This window comes from Cherax quadricarinatus, chromosome 49, assembly GCF_038502225.1.
Source record: "Cherax quadricarinatus isolate ZL_2023a chromosome 49, ASM3850222v1, whole genome shotgun sequence".
Lineage (NCBI taxonomy): Eukaryota > Metazoa > Arthropoda > Malacostraca > Decapoda > Parastacidae > Cherax > Cherax quadricarinatus.
In genome coordinates this window covers 3,312,857-3,331,200 of record NC_091340.1, presented here as the reverse complement: position 1 = coordinate 3,331,200, position 18,344 = coordinate 3,312,857, and the positions used below count along the sequence as shown (strand labels likewise).

General features: G+C 38.1%; 1 protein-coding gene across 3 annotated transcripts in view; it reads right to left on the bottom strand.

Annotated features, from left to right (window-relative positions):
* Positions 1–1,246: 1,246 nt before the first annotated feature.
* Positions 1,247–18,344, bottom strand: part of LOC128696975 (ankyrin repeat domain-containing protein 10) — a 163,272-nt gene continuing 146,174 nt past the window's right edge. Inside the window, exons 6-7 of one of the 3 annotated variants that reach the window (XM_053788423.2) lie at positions 17,177–17,594; positions 7,283–7,418 (exon numbers count right to left, since the gene is read on the bottom strand). In XM_053788423.2, the coding sequence (XP_053644398.2) occupies positions 17,239–17,594 (356 nt within the window). In that variant the 3' untranslated portion in view covers positions 7,283–7,418; positions 17,177–17,238. Of the gene's footprint in view, positions 7,419–17,171; positions 17,595–18,344 lie in introns of all 3 variants that reach the window. The other 2 variants (XM_053788424.2, XM_053788426.2) reach the window with 2 other exon arrangements.

The following is an 18,344-nucleotide window of genomic DNA, read 5'->3' as shown; positions in this document are numbered from 1 at the left end:
ACTAATTGTGGACTGTATAGATTATATTAGTTTAACTGAATGTATGGGGGGGGGGGTAGGTTACACATGGATATATCCATCAAGGAAAAACACTTGTATATAATACCACCACTTACCAGATATTCTCTGGTGGTCACTTGATGAAGCTGGATCACCCACAACCTGTCCAATTACAACATACCTAACTGGCCAGTTTCAGTTTGCTATAACTAGAAGGGTTATTTAACTGTGGGTGATTGATGCTCCTTATTTCCTCCATTCACCATCTCATTTCAATGTCCTGTTACACCGACACGGTTCTTATTCCAGCAGGACGAGGTATCCGTTGGTTTGTCCCAGTTTAGAAGTCATGACTCCATAAAAACTTCACTATCCTCGGGACAGGAACCATGAGGTCTACACGTATTCACTTGGAGAACAGCAACTTATTTCCCTTCAACATTCTCTTAACTTATTGTTATTATCACCGATTGCATTACAATTCACAAGACGATTTAATGTCTCATAATTATTATGCACATTAGAGGTCACTCCATTAAGATCTGAGACCAATGAGTGATGATTAAATCATGGGTATTTTCCCCTGAACACACTCCATGGCATCTACCATTATTCACACATTTTACCACTTATTACAGCGGTCCCGTGAGTCACGTTCCCTCACTCTTCATCAGGAACAGTTACGACACTTCCTATTATGAAGTGAGGCCTATATTAATCCTTAGGCTGCCGTGAATGCCAATTTCCTGGTCCCATGCTTTCCCAGCCTCTGAACTCCATTCAAAACACTCCCGTTCCCTGATGCCCGGTCTCGACCTCCCCCCTGCCCATCAGCGCAGGCGCAGAGCTTCCCTGTTGGTTCTATTCCATTTTCAAATACATTTTTGACCCATATCAACACACTGAACACCTATTGGGCACTATAGCTTTGGAAAATTAAAATATTTTCCACAGCTGGTAGTGCTACTGCTGTTATACAGCATTATGAATCACTTATTACTGTTACAATCAGAACTAAGCATTGAAGAGGGACAGCAGGTGTAAGGAAACATGGCCAGTCTTTCTACATGTGTTGGGGATTAAACCAGGGACACTCAGTATGTGAGGCAAGAGCATTGCCAACCATGAGTATCAATTATGGTATGCTTGTATCAGAAGCCACACACAGGCAAATCTTACTCCAAAAACTGACAAAATATTGTAATAAACTCTTTTGTGTTGGTGCTCAATAAAAGGTATTTCTTGTTTTAAAACTTTTATTTAAAAAATATAAATATGTTAATCATCATTTAGTAAATGAATAGTGTTTGAATCTAATAAATTTAATGAAATAAACCTTTCTAACAGGAATTTATAAAATAATATACAAAGCTCTACTAAACATAAAATTTGGGTATATCTAAACTATAAAATAAAAGTAATATTCTAGTGCATTGTCACACATTACACAGTTTGTATTATATTTTTGCAAACAATATTTTTGTAATATCTTGGCCATGAGTTGAGAGGTATAACTTGGGGCTCATTTTTGGCATAGCAAAGGTCAACTTAAGAGCTGAGAAAACACAGATGTATTGCTAATGCTTGCTGGCCTCTTTCCAGACAACCTGAACACAGATAACACACCACAATTTTCACTAAAAATATATAATCTGGGAAAGCCTCCAATACAGTAGCCAAAACAAGTTGACAGATTATTCTTGCAAAACAGATAGTACAATACATACACTTGCAAACTGAGTAAATGTGCTCTAGGATAACTTGCTCATTTCCTCAATCAAATTATCGTGCAGTATCCAAAACCTATAAACTTAATTTCCAAATTTCCTAAGGATAAAATTGTGTAGCATTAATGTCTGTGATGTGGGGGTGACTGTAAAAAACTGGAAATTCCATATTCCACAAAATAGAAAATTCTTATGGTTCAGTAAATCTTTACTAAATATTCTATAGTACATCTATGATTATGTACCTATAGTATGTGTGTACTTGCCTATATATGGTTGCAAGGGTTGAGTCTAAGCTCATGGCCCCATGTGCATGTACATGCATGTAACTTTTTTTGATGACATGTCATCATAATTACAAGAAGCTAAGACTGATGTCACTCAACATTATAACTTGCTTCTGAATGATCATACAAGAATTATATACTAAATCTTAAATCCCTGATACATCATTTGTAAAATTGGTAGTACAGTACAGCCACACTGGAAATATTACTCTTCTGCATTTTCATAGCTTGAGAAAGCATGTTACGATAACTTACATAGCATCACATTATTATTAAATGATTGTATCCTCACTACACACTTGAAACATAATAATGAGGCATCTCTGGCAAATGTGTCAAACACATTAAAGAGCTTATATGAACCAAAATAATCAAATAATTTTGGTAGCAACTACACACTGAACACACTATTGCACAATCAAATCCCAAATTCCTTCATATGGCCTTATATCTACTGCATATTAAAGTTACAAATCTTGTATTAACATAAAAATAAAAAACTATGCTTAAGCTCATACTAGTCTAAAACTCTAACTAAGGAAGTTTTCAAAACATCTGAACAACAAAAAATGTATAGCTGTATCCTGCTTAATTTTTGTCTCCATTTTGTAATGAGCTCAATTGTCAAGATAACTAATAACTACTCTTCTTTCATATTTCATCAATTTTTAATTCTATATAGATCATGTATTTAATCATGGAATGCACTGTAGCATCTTATTCAAGCTAATTACAAATGTTATCTTTAATAATAAAAACTAACGAAGAAGTTTTGATACAATAGAATCAGTGTTTTCCTAAAATCTTACAAGCAATAAATTAGAAATAATTATTAATGTGCAGTGGTTTCTTCATTACTCAGTTACATGTACATTACAGTATGTAATTTACAAGAAAATTTTATTTCATTTCTATTACTGAAAATATACTGCATGTAGCAGTACATTATATGTACTTGATGCACATATATTATCATCAGTGGAAACACAATGCTGAGAGTAAACTTGAAATAATGTTTATGTGTACAAGGTCTTAGCACATCTAAATGACATACATACGACTGCTTGCCTAATAATAATAATTTTTAAATACACCTTGAGTCGCTGGTACTGCCAACCCGGGTCTTTACCAGTCGGTGACCCAGCCTTGGCTCCCTATCGTGGGAGTCTGTAACTAATGTCTCCCATGGGAATAGGTACAAACACACCTGTTATCTCCCACCACAGTAAGGTGACCCAAAAAAGAAGAAAAACTTTTACCATCATTCATTCAATCAGTGTCTTGCCAGAAGTGTGCTGGCATCACAGTTCAGATGCTCCTCCAAACTGCACCATCTCTACCCGTCCTTCCGAGTGCAGGTACTGTACTTCCTGTCTCCAGAACTCAAGTCTGGATGATCAGTTTCCCTTGAATCCCTTCATAAATGTTACCTTGGCCACACTTAAACACATCATATCATAAAAACCACTTGCCTTTATTCACTCTCAACAAACATGCTCACGTAAGCCTGTTGGATATCCAAGCCCTTTGAACTCAAAACCCATAACCAGTGGCACAGCCAAGAAGGTGGTGAGGGCTAATGAGGCTACAGTTTCCCTAGATGCAAATATTTTTTTTTCATATAATGACTAATAGTCACTGCATTTTATTTACTAGTGACCAAGAAAACAAAATAGTTTTAAGAAATTTCACAAAAGTACAGAATATTATACGTTTTTTAAAAAAAATTAGATTTTTTTTTTCAGCATTTTACCATTTTTAAGAACCCCAGATTGAAGTCCTGGCATACACCCCTCTGTTCAATTGAAGTCCTGGCTTAATCTTCCTAAACTGAAGTTCTGACTTAAGCTATAACCCCTTCCCTCCAAATTAAAATCTTGGGTGTGCCACTGCCTGTAAACATCTCACAACACTTTGGGAATGGGAGATAATATGGTTTTATTCAAATCAGACAACTGTGTCTTCTTAACAATAGTACAACAATTAGTGGTGGTTATAAATACTTTGATGTGTTAAATGACATCAATGTGTTGAAAAACTGTAGCTTCCATACACTAAAAGGTGGCCTTGTTTACTTTTTAAGCAACTCATCTTTCTAAGAGAATGTTAGTTATTTAGTGAAGCATAATTGAAGACTATACTTTCGGGCTACCCTACCTCGGTGGGATGCGGCCAATGCGTTGAAAGAAAGAAGAATTGAAGACTATTACCTGGAGTTTAAAGCATCTTATCCTGTTTACCCATCCATTGTTACAATTAGAGAACATGCAGTACTTCTCCATTAGGCTCTTATTATTTTCATTCTATTTGAATTGGTTAAGAATGGCTGACTCCTCAAAACACCACAAAACCCTGCTAACAGGGTAGAGGGTGAAGGTTGAATTAGGATTCCACAAAAGAATCATTCCCACTTTGTGTGGAAACAGATGTGCCTGCAAAGAAGCAGCAAACATACACAAGGGCAACCTGAAGGCAATCTTCTTTGAGACAAAAAACTGGAAAATGGTGAATTACAGAAAAGAACAGGGCCACTACTGAGGATGGCTCACCAACTGAGAAGCATCCCAAGACATCTCCAGGCATGACAGACAAAGCACAAGGCAACCAAAGAAGGGGTTAATGGGGTTAATCAGTTACCAGAACTTAAATATATATGAGAAAGCATCCATACCAAGATAACTAACATCTTAGAAACAATGCCCCAAGAAAAGGTAAAGATAACCTGCTACAACAGAAGTAGGAGAGAGGGAGTCAGTCAAAAGTTGGAAAGAGGCTCCTTTGAGGTCCACTAAGGATCCATGGACCCCAAAGAAGACAGAAGCTGCCTGCTCAAGGACCAGCGAGAGACACTATGTAGGCAGAGATAAGCGAGAGACTGAAATGAACAAATGTCCTTTAGAGGAAGCCACTGACAATAGGTGTGAGGCTGTAAGGCCTTGCCCCAGGAGAAGGAAAGGGTGGGAAAGGGGATTCACATGAGGGAGCCCAATAGGTGAATAACACCTAGCTGCACAGGAAACAGAGACAGTACCAGAGATCACCCCCATAGCCTAAGACCCTGCTGATGAGGGAAGACCAAGGCTGAGAAGACGAGTCAAAGCATGTAGGTTTTGCCACAGGAGCTCTCGGCAAAAGGGGTGGCAGTAATGAAGGAGCAGGGCTAAGGCCAGTCTAACAGAGGAGAGACCCAGAGCCAACTTCATATATGAATAAGATATTGCAGAGCACCTGATTAGAGTTTAGCTTAGCCAGGGGTGTCCCTCCAGGTCATTGGAAAGTTCCAACGGCAAGCAGGGTGCCAAGTATGAGGAAATCTAGGATAGCAGAAGACCAAAGCTGCAGGAAGAAAGCACAGTGAACCAGCACCCAATGGCCAAGCCAGGCTAAGTAAGTAAGTAAGTTTATTCAGGTATACACAAATACAGTTACATATAATTATCATACATAGCAGCATATGTGTACAGAACCTAGGATAACCCAAAAAAGTCAGAGTGACTTATTTCCATTGGGGTCCTTTAGATATATGATGACACAGTTGACCATCAACTGAACCCTCAAAATGAGTAACTGAAGGTGAACATCTGTGCCAACATTGAGAAGGGAGATCTAACACAAAAGAGGGAAGATCTGGAAGTCACCTATGAAGCTCCTGGGAATGTAGGATCTAAAACACAGCTGCAGGTGACAAAACTCAGTACTACAGGATGCACATGTACATGGGAGGAAGAAGAAAGATCACAGAATAACTACAGAAAGGTCAAAGCTGAATCATTTTTTTTAAAGAACTGTTATCCTACCTCAGCCCAATTTAGGATACAACCTATGATAATCAATTAATACCAAGTTACTTATACAGTACCAGTTGCTCAGGGGCAGCAGGTGTAAGAAGACCTCCCTATACATCTTGCAAAACTTGGAAATCATTCCTGAGCCTTGTCAGTTATGATCAAAATGCTCCTGATCGAAATGACATACTGGCAAAAATTTTTGCGAGAAAAAGACATATGGTGCAGAACAAGCTGTTCTTTGTAGTTTTATCAAGTCCTGACTTGATAAAATTCTACACAAAGTGAAATGTTTTTCAACATGCATCTTTGTCACCCAAGTGACACATGATTACACTATAAGTCACTCAGACATCTGGGACACTCAATAAACTTAACAGGAGCAATCAAAAAAGTAAGCAGCCACAGAGGCCTTGTAAATTATACTCTTCCTTGTAACTGCTGCTCCAGAAAGCTTATGTTGAATTAACTTCTATAAATTTAATGACACGAGTTTATGAAGACATACATAATGTCTGCAAACACATTTTGCATCACACACAGATAATAACACACTACTCTGGACACAAAGATCAAAGCCAGGAGAAATATATGGAACCTACAGATCTTCAACACTAATCTTAAGGAACAAAAACTAGTTTCTTTTTTAATACGCTGGCCATCTCCCACCGAAGTGGTGACCCCAAAAAAGAAACACTTTCATCATCATTCTTGCTATCACTGTCTTTCCAGAGGCACACATATGACAGTTTAGATGTCACTCTAAATAGTAAATATCCCAAACTCCTCCTTTAGAGTGAAGACATTGTACTTCCAACCTCCAGGACTCTAAGTCTGTCTAACCAGTTTCCCTGAATTCCTTCACAAAATATTACCCAGCTCACACCCCAACAGCTCATCAAAAAGCTAGTTATTGTTATCATTAATATTATTATTACTACTGTATACAAGTGGAACCACTGAACCCATAAAGGTCATACAGCACCTAGGGAATATGAGGGGTTGGGTAATCAGGTTAGGGAATCCATGGACCAAAATCCCTTCACAAACATCAAGGCACACTTCCTCGGTGCCTTGAATAGAATCAAGATACATTGGTTTAAACATTACATCTACACTTAACTTCACTAGACAGACACAAACTGTGGTAACAGCTAGGCTATTATCTCTCTCTCTCTCTTGACATTAGCATAAACAACGCAAACCAAAACATTATTTCAAATATCATATTTTATTCTACTTCCTGCATAGTTTTTCCACCCAGAAAACTAGGTACTCTACATTACAGTTAAGACAGGTGCTTTACAAGCTAAAATGTATAACTGCAATGGTGAGAACATTTCAGAATTTTAAAGCAAGCAAAAGTAATTCCTTTGCTATTTATATTAAAATAATTTGGATGATTGCAAAACTAATTGCAATTTTACATTTGTAACATTTCTAAATAACAAGAACTTAACATCCATGCATTTCTCTCATGACCTTTTCAAAGTTGACCGATTCATAACCATTTTCAGCTTTAACAGTAGAAAAGTGATCAAGCACAGATGAGAATTGTGGTATGGTTGCTGTGGGATTGCTCTGGTTAACACTCTTCATCACTGCATTCACTTTCACATCTAAAAAGTATAAATGATAAATTAGTATTCTGCTATTAAGTAATAAATTAATGCCACTCATTTAATCACAAATAATACATAATAAAAAATAAATAAATTTCTGGCAATTTTAAGCCTTCAATAGCATTAGAAATCACTAACCATGGTATATATTTTAACACAGTTACATACATTTGCAGTTTGTGAATATGAGAAAGCAGAAGACTGGTCACATGACCAAATGCTCCACATAGCAGGTTATTTAAAGACTATGGAATAATGACAAATGAATCAATTATGGCATTTTATTTGGAGACATTTCATCCACTGTTTTTCTTTTTTTTTTTTGTCAGTTAAGGAGAACGCCATACATGTATCCTAGTGACCTCATGACCAAAGGAGTATGTCAGTCTTTTTCATAAAACCTTTTTCGGTTCATGAAGGACAATGTTGCAACACAAACTGCTAGACATGTCATTTGAAAGGGACCAGAAGGTACAGATCCCACAAACCTTGGGAAACAAACTATGGTAGTTACAAACACTTCATAGAATATTTTTTTGTGCCAGGAAGAAAAAAAAAAAATGGCAGGAGATGACAGAAATACTACACCTTGGAGATTTGCTGGAATGGAGGCACAGTTAATGGCCAACACTCCAAAACAACAGATATAAGTTTATTCAGGTACAGGTACTCATACCTGGAGACGGTTTCAGGGGTCAACGCCTTCGTAGCCCGGTCTGAGAGCAGGCCTCGTGGTGGATCAGGGTCTGATCAACCAGGTTGTTACTGTTGGCCGCACGTAAACCAACGTACGAACCACAGCCCGGCTGATCAGGTACTGACAAGGTGCCTGTCCAGAGCCTTCTTGTATATATTTTGGTAGAATTACCGACAATATGTAAAGTAAAGGGACACAAGTGCAACTAATGTGACATTTTATTGTTGCCTCAATATTATTATTATTATAATCAAGGGGAAGCGCTAAACTCGGAGGATTACACAGCGCCTGGGGGGGATGTGGAAGGCATTCAGGCTTAATTTGGGGAACTGGAGCACAGATCCAATTCCCTAAATCAAGAGCCCCTCACCAACATCAAGGAACCTTCCTTGAGGGGTTGCCTCAATAAAATGTCACATTAGTTGCACTTGTGTCCTTTCACTTTACAAAGCCTTCTTGAAGACAGCCAGGGGTCTATTTGTAATTCCCCTTATACATGCTGGGAGGGCAGTTGAACAGTTACATAAATTGTCATACTTAGCACCGTATGACCACCTTCAGTGCATCATACACCTGCACTGCACAACACTGAATATGACCTTCAGTGCATCACACAATTCATTACACAATGCAATTTTTCCCTTCATAACCCTTATTTATCTTAACAAAACTCACAACAAGCTCTAAACCTGTATGTATGTATATGTATGAAGAGGGTGGATGGTCTCTCCTAGAATGAAAATGATTCGGGAAAAGAAATAGTATTGGAAATGTTCATAATATATATATATATATATATATATATATATATATATATATATATATATATATATATATATATATATATATATAAATATAATATATATATATATATATATATATATATATATATATATATATATATATATATATATATCATATATATATATCATATATATATATATATATATCATATATATATATATATATCAAATATATATATATATATATAATATATATATATATATAATATATATATATAATATATATATATATATATATAATATATATATATCATATATATATATATATTTCATATATATATATATCATATATATATATCATATATATATATATATATATATATATATATATATATATATGAACATTTCCAATACTATTTCTTTTCCCGAATCATTTTCATTCTAGGAGAGACCATCCACCCTCTTCACCCAGGCTAGGGCTTAAATTTCTTATATTTATGGTTACACCAATACATAAAGGTGGTGACCCTACAGATGTAAACAACTATAGGCCAATATCAAACTTACCATTGTTATCGAAAATCTTTGAGAAACTTGTGCACAGGAGACTGTATTCATTTATAACGGCACAAAACATACTCAGCCCCTGCCAATTGGGATTCAGGAAAAGTAAAAGCACTAATGATGCAATTGTAAAAATGCTAGATCTGCTTTACACAGCATTGGAAAATAAGGAATATCAGCTAGGAATTTTTATTGACAGGATGGATAATGAGAACCTTCAAAACTAGGGAGGCCAAGCCCATGATGACACTCTTCAGGTCACTTGTTCTATCTAGGCTGGAATATTGCTGCACTCTAACAGCACCTTTCAAGGCAGGTGAAATTGCCGACCTAGAAAATGTACAGAGAACTTTCACGGCGCGCATAACGGAGATAAAACACCTCAATTACTGGGAGCGCTTGAGGTTTCTAAACCTGTATTCCCTGGAACGCAGGAGGGAGAGATACATGATTATATACACCTGGAAAATCCTAGAGGGACTAGTACCGAACTTGCACACGAAAATCACTCACTACGAAAGCAAAAGACTTGGCAGACGATGCACCATCCCCCCAATGAAAAGCAGGGGTGTCACTAGCACGTTAAGAGACTTTACAATAAGTGTCAGGGGCCCGAGACTGTTCAACTGCCTCCCAGCACACATAAGGGGGATTACCAACAGACCCCTGGCAGTCTTCAAGCTGGCACTGGACAAGCACCTAAAGTCAGTTCCTGATCAGCCGGGCTGTGGCTCGTATGTTGGTTTGCGTGCAGCCAGCAGCAACAGCCTGGTTGATCAGGCGCTGATCCACCAGGAGGCCTGGTCACAGACCGGGCCGCGGGGGCGTTGACCCCCGAAACTCTCTCCAGGTAAACTCCAGGTAAGAAAAGCTTTTGACACAGACCACGGCATCCTAACTCCACAAACTTGATCATTATGGTATAAGAGGCCATGCGCTTGCATATTTCAAATCCTACCTTACTAATAGGTATCAGTATGTCACCATTAAAGACACAGCCTCATCAATACGGCCACTTGATACTGGAGTTCCGCAGGGAAGTGTCCTTGGACCCCTGCTCTTCCTCATTTACATCAATGATCTTCCAAACGTATCCCAACACATGAAACCCATTCTCTTTGCTGACGACATGACTTATGTCATCTCTCACCCTAACCTTGACACCCTCAACACCATTGTTAATGAGGAGCTGCTCAAAATATCAACTTGGATGACAGCCAATAAACTTACACTTAACAATGACAAAACCTATTATATTATGTTTGGTAGCAGAGCAGGTGCTGGACAACTTAACATTAAGATCGACAGCACTCTAATTGCCAGACAAAATGAGGGCAAATTCCTAGGCCTATACCTCGACAACCTGAATTTCAGCACCCATATCCAACACATATCAAAAAAAGTATCCAAAACAGTTGGGATCCTCTCCAAAATAGGATACTACGTGCCGCAAAATGCCCTTCTCACACTATACCATTCACTTATATATCCATACCTCACCTACGCTATTTGTGCTTGGGGATCAACTGCAGCAACACACCTAAAGTCAATAATAACTCAACAAAAAGCCGCAGTAAGAAAAATCACTAAATCCCATCCCTGGCAACACAACCCACCACTCTTCATAGATCTAAACTTACTCCCTGTTCAGAACATCCACACTTACTACTGTGCAATCTACATATACAGGGCCCTAAATTCCAATATTAACCTTGACCTAAAATGCTTTCTTGATAGTTGTGACAGGACCCACAGGCATAACACCAGACACAAACATCTCTACGACATTCCCCGTGTCCGACTAAACCTTTACAAAAACTCAATGTATGTCAAAGGCCCTAAAATCTGGAATACCCTACCTGAAAACTCTAGAACTGCAGACACATTCATCACCTTCAAAACTACCGTTAGAAAACATCTTATCTCCCTGATAACTACATAAAAAGCACCTGGTGGTTCACACTTACACTCGCTCACCCATTTGACTATAAGCACAGAAATACGTATCTTAATCTTATAATAATGATTCCTAACTAGTCATAAGTTTGCCTGTGATACTCCAATATAGAAACTATGTATTGGGCCAAAACAAAAGCATTCACATTGCTAAACTCACAAACTAGTATTTAGTCACTTAGTATTTAGTCAACTTACTCCACAATTTATAATAATTTACCTGGAGTTTACCTGGCTGTTGCTGCTGGCTGCACGCAAACCAACGTACGAGCCACAGCCCGGCTGATCAGGAACTGACTTTAGGTGCTTGTCCAGTGCCAGCTTGAAGACTGCCAGGGGTCTGTTGGTAATCCCCCTTATGTGTGCTGGGAGGCAGTTGAACAGTCTCGGGCCCCTGACACTTATTGTATGGTCTCTTAACGTGCTCGTGACACCCCTGCTTTTTATTGGGGGGATGGTGCATCGTCTGCCAAGTCTTTTGCTTTCGTAGTGAGTGATTTTCGTGTGCAAGTTCGGTACTAGTCCCTCTAGGATTTTCCAGGTGTATATAATCATGTATCTCTCCCTCCTGCGTTCCAGGGAATACAGGTTTAGGAACCTCAAGCGCTCCCAATAATTGAGGTGTTTTATCTCCGTTATGCGCGCCGTGAAAGTTCTCTGTACATTTTCTAGGTCGGCAATTTCACCTGCCTTGAAAGGTGCTGTTAGTGTGCAGCAATATTCCAGCCTAGATAGAACAAGTGACCTGAAGAGTGTCATCATGGGCTTGGCCTCCCTAGTTTTGAAGGTTCTCATTATCCATCCTGTCATTTTTCTAGCAGATGCGATTGATACAATGTTATGGTCCTTGAAGGTGAGATCCTCCGACATGATCACTCCCAGGTCTTTGACGTTGGTGTTTCGCTCTATTTTGTGGCCAGAATTTGTTTTGTACTCTGATGAAGATTTAATTTCCTCATGTTTACCATATCTGAGTAATTGAAATTTCTCATCGTTGAACTTCATATTGTTTTCTGCAGCCCACTGAAAGATTTGGTTGATGTCCGCCTGGAGCTTTGCAGTGTCTGCAATGGAAGACACTCATGCAGATTCGGGTGTCATCTGCAAAGGAAGACACGGTGCTGTGGCTGACATCCTTGTCTATGTCGGATATGAGGATGAGGAACAAGATGGGAGCGAGTACTGTGCCTTGTGGAACAGAGCTTTTCACCGTAGCTGCCTCGGACTTTACTCTGTTGACGACTACTCTCTGTGTTCTGTTAGTGAGGAAATTATAGATCCATCGACCGACTTTTCCTGTTATTCCTTTAGCACGCATTTTGTGCGCTATTACGCCATGGTCACACTTGTCGAAGGCTTTTGCAAAGTCTGTATATATTACATCTGCATTCTTTTTGTCTTCTAGTGCATTTAGGACCTTGTCGTAGTGATCCAATAGTTGAGACAGACAGGAGCGACCTGTTATAGTGAACACAAATACAGTTACACAGATTATCATACATAGCATATGAATGATTAGTAATGTTGAAAATAGAGGAAGTTAAGCTACGTTATTTTTAAACAATAACTTATCGATTGTCAGACCAGGAACCTTTCGATGATTCGGGTAATGAAGTCTTGTGGTCTCTTTGCGCATTGAGTTTTTGCATAGGGCAAGTCGGAGAAGGGGGCTGTCAAAGAGAATTTAGTCCTGTGCTGTGCCTGTGTTCTGTTGCAGCTATCAAGGACAAATGTTGGAGTTTAATGTTCAATATATATATATATATATATATATATATATATATATATATATATATATATATATATATATATATATATATATATATATATATATATATATATATATATATATACAGTAGGCACAGTAATATGAGTGCATATTTTATATATTAAGTTGAAGCTTTTGCTGTGTTGTCTGGCACTGGAATGGGTGATAGTACGCACATCGACTTTTTCCTGGGTTATTAATGGTTTAATGTGATTTGGTATAGTAGATCCCAAGCACAAATACCACAGGTGAGGTAAAGGTACATAAGAGTGTTATAATGTAAGTAGTGTTCTTTGAGGTACATAGTAATGTCACAGGTTCATGATAACGTTACGTTTGGTAACGAATGTATTATAAAATCTGAAGCTTTCATTTTCCTATAGATGCTGAAAAAAAAAATGATGGTAGGCTACAGCCTCACACCTCTTCTGATATGCATGCAGATTTGAACGTTGGCCAGCATTTTTTTTTTTTAATCTACACATTTATAGTTAGAAATAAGTTTTATATGTATAGTACCCTTACCTAAACAAAGATTTCAAACTTATCAATGAAACGTGCACCATTTGTTAATAAACATACAATGTCTGTGTTGCATTATGCTTGCAACTTGACTAGCGTATCCCTCTGTATTGTGTTGCAGTGATAGTTATTCACTTTTTTATATAATATTGTTGTACTAGTGTTGATGTACTATATCGTATTACTTTCTGACACGTACATAATATTGTTCATATTGCTTGTCAACCCATTTAGTGCTACCGTGCCTTACTAGTATTGATTTTTTTGTCCGCGGTATTTAAAGGTTCTCGGTTGGGTAATTTTTGAGTGATATCATACTTTACACCAGGTGTGTGTGACATGCCATATAAAATAATAGTACCCATTAAAAATAACTACAGCCCAGCTGAACCAACGGGTGACATCAGCATCGCCCTATTAAAGTCTCCCAGCTCAGGCTGACAATTTTATTATCGTGTATATAAACCCATCCTCTGTGATGGAGTATCACAGAAAACTGTCCTGCATGACGATGTGTTAAGTATACTTAATTCTTGATCTTACTTTGTAAAATGTTGTAAAGATCAGAGAAGCCACATAATGCGGTATATGTAATTTTGATAATTACATAAAAATGTTGGTTCTGCGAGAGGCTAGACAGAAGTCTCGACTTGTGCTTTGGTAGAATTATTATTACGTTCAAGAAGTACTGAACCCAATGGAGTCTTTAAAATGCCTGGGGAATGGAAGACAGTTAGGTTCGATCCAAATAACGAGAGGATAGATCCAATTTTTCGGATCAAGAACACCCTCACCGGCATCAACTACCTTCCTTGAGGAAGCCCCTGTGATGTACCTGTGAAGGCCTCTTAGTTTTCTTTTTCCGCCCTCGCAGCCCGGCCTGAGGACCTGACTTTTCTGTTGATTACCTGTTCAACCAGGCACAGTGACCCACATATTCATCATAGCCTGGTTGATGTGGCACTTGAGGGAGATTCAAGTTTCTCTTGAAAGCCTCCAAACTTGTTCCGGCAGTTTCTGGTATCTGCTGGTATCAGTAGGCCTACTGCAGCTGCATTCTTGGTTAGGATGGATAATTTTGGTGAGAATTCTGGAGATGCTACAGCTCCCTGAAACTGTCTTGGAACACGGATATTGCACCTAGGACAAAATGGTAACTAACAGCGTTCTCTTATTGTATTCATGGCGCCCCAACTTTTCATTGATTAATATTATACTGTCTTCCATATCTCGCACTTCACTACGTTATTATAGCAGTGTCTCTTCAATGTGTATATTATTAAGTATCTCTTCTTCAATCCAGAGATTATATTCTAAGTTTAAATACTTTACTATCTATAGGCCCGGTGGCCTGGTGGCTAAAGCTCCCGCTTCACACACGGAGGGCCCGGGTTCGATTCCCGGTGGGTGGAAACATTTCGACACGTTTCCTTACACCTGTTGTCCTGTTCACCTAGCAGCAAATAGGTACCTGGGTGTTAGTCGACTGGTGTGGGTCGCATCCTGGGGGACAAGATTAAGGACCCCAATGGAAATAAGGTAGACAGTCCTCGATGACGCACTGACTTTCTTGGGTTATCCTGGGTGGCTAACCCTCCGGGGTTAAAAATCCGAACGAAATCTTATCTTATCTTATCTTAGGCGGGCAGTATGCCATCTCTACTTTTTCCAGCTCTTAATATCATTGCTGCCTTGAAAGGAGCCGTCAATAATGAAGACTTGAGATTGTAATAAGACTTGAGCTTGTAATAAGACTTGAGCTTGTAATAAAATACTGAAACTTGGTGATCTGAAGACTGTTTACGCTCTTGTAAATTGGGCCCATAATAAATTGTTGGTCGGTATTGAGATCAGCTCTTCGGTGTTTTAATTATGTAATTTTTTTATATTAAGCGAGTTGTGTGATGGAAACGGTTATATTAAGGGTAAATTCAATTGAAACTATTTAAAATAGTTGTCAGTTTTCACCCCAGTGATTATTTTACTTTTATAAAAGTGTTATAGCTAAATAACACGTTGACTCAGTGGCTCCATGCAGTTATTATTTCTATTTAACGAAGAAAAGTATGCAGAACAAGCCTTGATTTAGACGATGTTTCGCTAAGGGTAAAGGTAAAGGCCTACTTAGGGCAAAACATTGTCCAAATATATTTTTTGTCTTTGTGCGCATACATGTAGGTGTTACAGCCTTCAACTTATTTACATTACCGTACTATCATTCATTATAACTAGGAAGACCTTTTAGCCAAGGTGAGTACACTCCACAGAGAAAGTCAGGATGAAATGGTGTAAAAGCTGGGTTAATAGCTAGATATAGTAGGCTTGATACAGCGGCCACTATTCATGCGTTATGGTATTAATGAATTGTACAGTATATCACACTAAGGTAACCAATACCTACAAATGTGTGAAGAACGCACATGCAATATATGAGGAACTTCGTTGTTAGATTGGGGAGCTCTCTATACATAATCGAACTGAAGGTGCAGTACGTGAGAAGACCGGGTAACCAGAACAGGTGTTACGGTGTTTTTGTGAGTGACGCCAACAGTGAAGATGATGGACTAAATTTGTGGATTGAGAACATGGATCAGTGGCGTCTTCCCTTGTAGACTAAGCTCATGCATGCACTGTCTGCGGAGATTTGTGAAGAAAGGGGAAACAAGGGTTAGTTCAAAGAATATGAAATGATGTAGAGGATGTACAGTATTCAGCTGTGTAGTAAACTAGCATTTGCGTATCACCAGCCAGGGGCAACATTATCTTGCACAACTTGGTCATAATTCATAATATACGTAGTAGGTTGGTGGACAGCAACAACTAACCAGATGGGTGTGTATACGTATACATGCATGTGTAAACATACCCATCTGAGTTTTCTTCTATTTTCTTAATAGTTCTTGTTCTTACTGTTGATCAGACCCTGATCCACCACGAGGCCTGGTCTCAGACCGAGCCGCGGGGGTGTTGACCCCCGAAACCCTCTCCAGGTATCTCCAGGTATACTCCATGGGGAAGGGGGGAAGAATCCTTCCTCAATAAATCATGCGTGCCGCAAGAGGCGACTAAAATGCCGGGAGCAAAGAGCAGCAACTTCTTATCCTGTATAAATTATAAAATGTAAAAGGAAAGAAAAACTTCATAGTTTTTTTCTTTTTTTCATGTCACCTTGAGACGGTGGGAGACAGCAGGTATGTTACTCCCGTATGAAATACCAACCTTCACGAGCAGTACACACATTAACGTGTGTGTGTGTAATATATAATATGTATATATATATATATATATATATATATATATATATATATATATATATATATATATATATATATATATATATATATATATATATATATATATATATATATATATATATATATATATATAATTACACAATTACAAAAGTAATAAATACTGAAATTTAAGCCTGTTATCAACGACGTGCATCATAATAAATCACATATTTGATAAGAGACATTAACAAGAGGAAGATACTATACCTTACCTATTTACTAATGCTTCAGTGTCGATTATCCTCTTGTATATAATTATCAGTGGGTGTGTTCTTTATAAGAAAAACAAATATGGCTCACAGCCGTGTGTTTCCCTGAGCATGTCCGCACACAGATCAATATTTGCCTCACCCGTAGTCTCTGCCACTATGTAGCCGCCTGTGTATACCTTAACTGTGCTCTTCAATTCATCTGTGGACATTAATTCATTGTCCACTTCAATTTTGTTCGAAACCTCCTCAGGTTTCTCATTGTTCACATAACTACTATTCTGAACTTTGGGCTGTTCGGCTGCCCTGAAGGAGCTAGATGAATTGTTTGTTATATCACAAAATGGGATTCTGTGTTGGTAGCTGGAGGCTACAGCTTGTGGTGTGGTGGGTCTGCAGGGATCAGGGAAGAACAGGGAGCCTGTAAACCACAACAGTGAAAACAATGACTGAATTTGACTCAACAGATCATAATGCAAACAGATAACACAGTGTTATAAAATAGCTAAATTTAATAATATTAACAAAACACAAATTCAACCCAAGGTTCACTGATATTGACAAAATTATTATCACAACCCTTAGTCTATAAAACAATGATAATAAACAAACAGCAAAATATAAGGGAGATTTAGAGGATGACATAAGAGGTTTAAATAATTCCCTATATAACAATAGAAAAAAAACACTCCTTACAGCATCCAAGTATAACACAATTAAAAATAATTAACCATCAAGTATGTCATCAGATCGAAGCATTTTTCTAAGCTTTCACAAGTGAGCCATCATAAAAAACGCAATAATGATGCGAGGATGACAACGCTGCATGCAGGACGGGTGGCGTCAAGGGCGCATTGTTGGTAATAGTTATGTTTTTTGTGATTCGTATTCTACATTAATGACCTTGACGAGGGAATAAATCAGTGACATGAGTAAACTCGATGACCACACAAAACTAGGCCAAGTAATAAACTCGGAGGAAGATATCGCAGAGCTTCATAAAAGCTAAAAATTAGACGAAAGTGTCTAATCATCGAAATAAGACTAGAGTCTTCCTGGATTTATATCCAGAAGTATCAACTGAATGTGTCTACTAAACTTCAGTCTACTAAGTTGACTTTGGAGTGACATGGGTCATAATAAACTCCATTTTATACTGTACTCACCTATT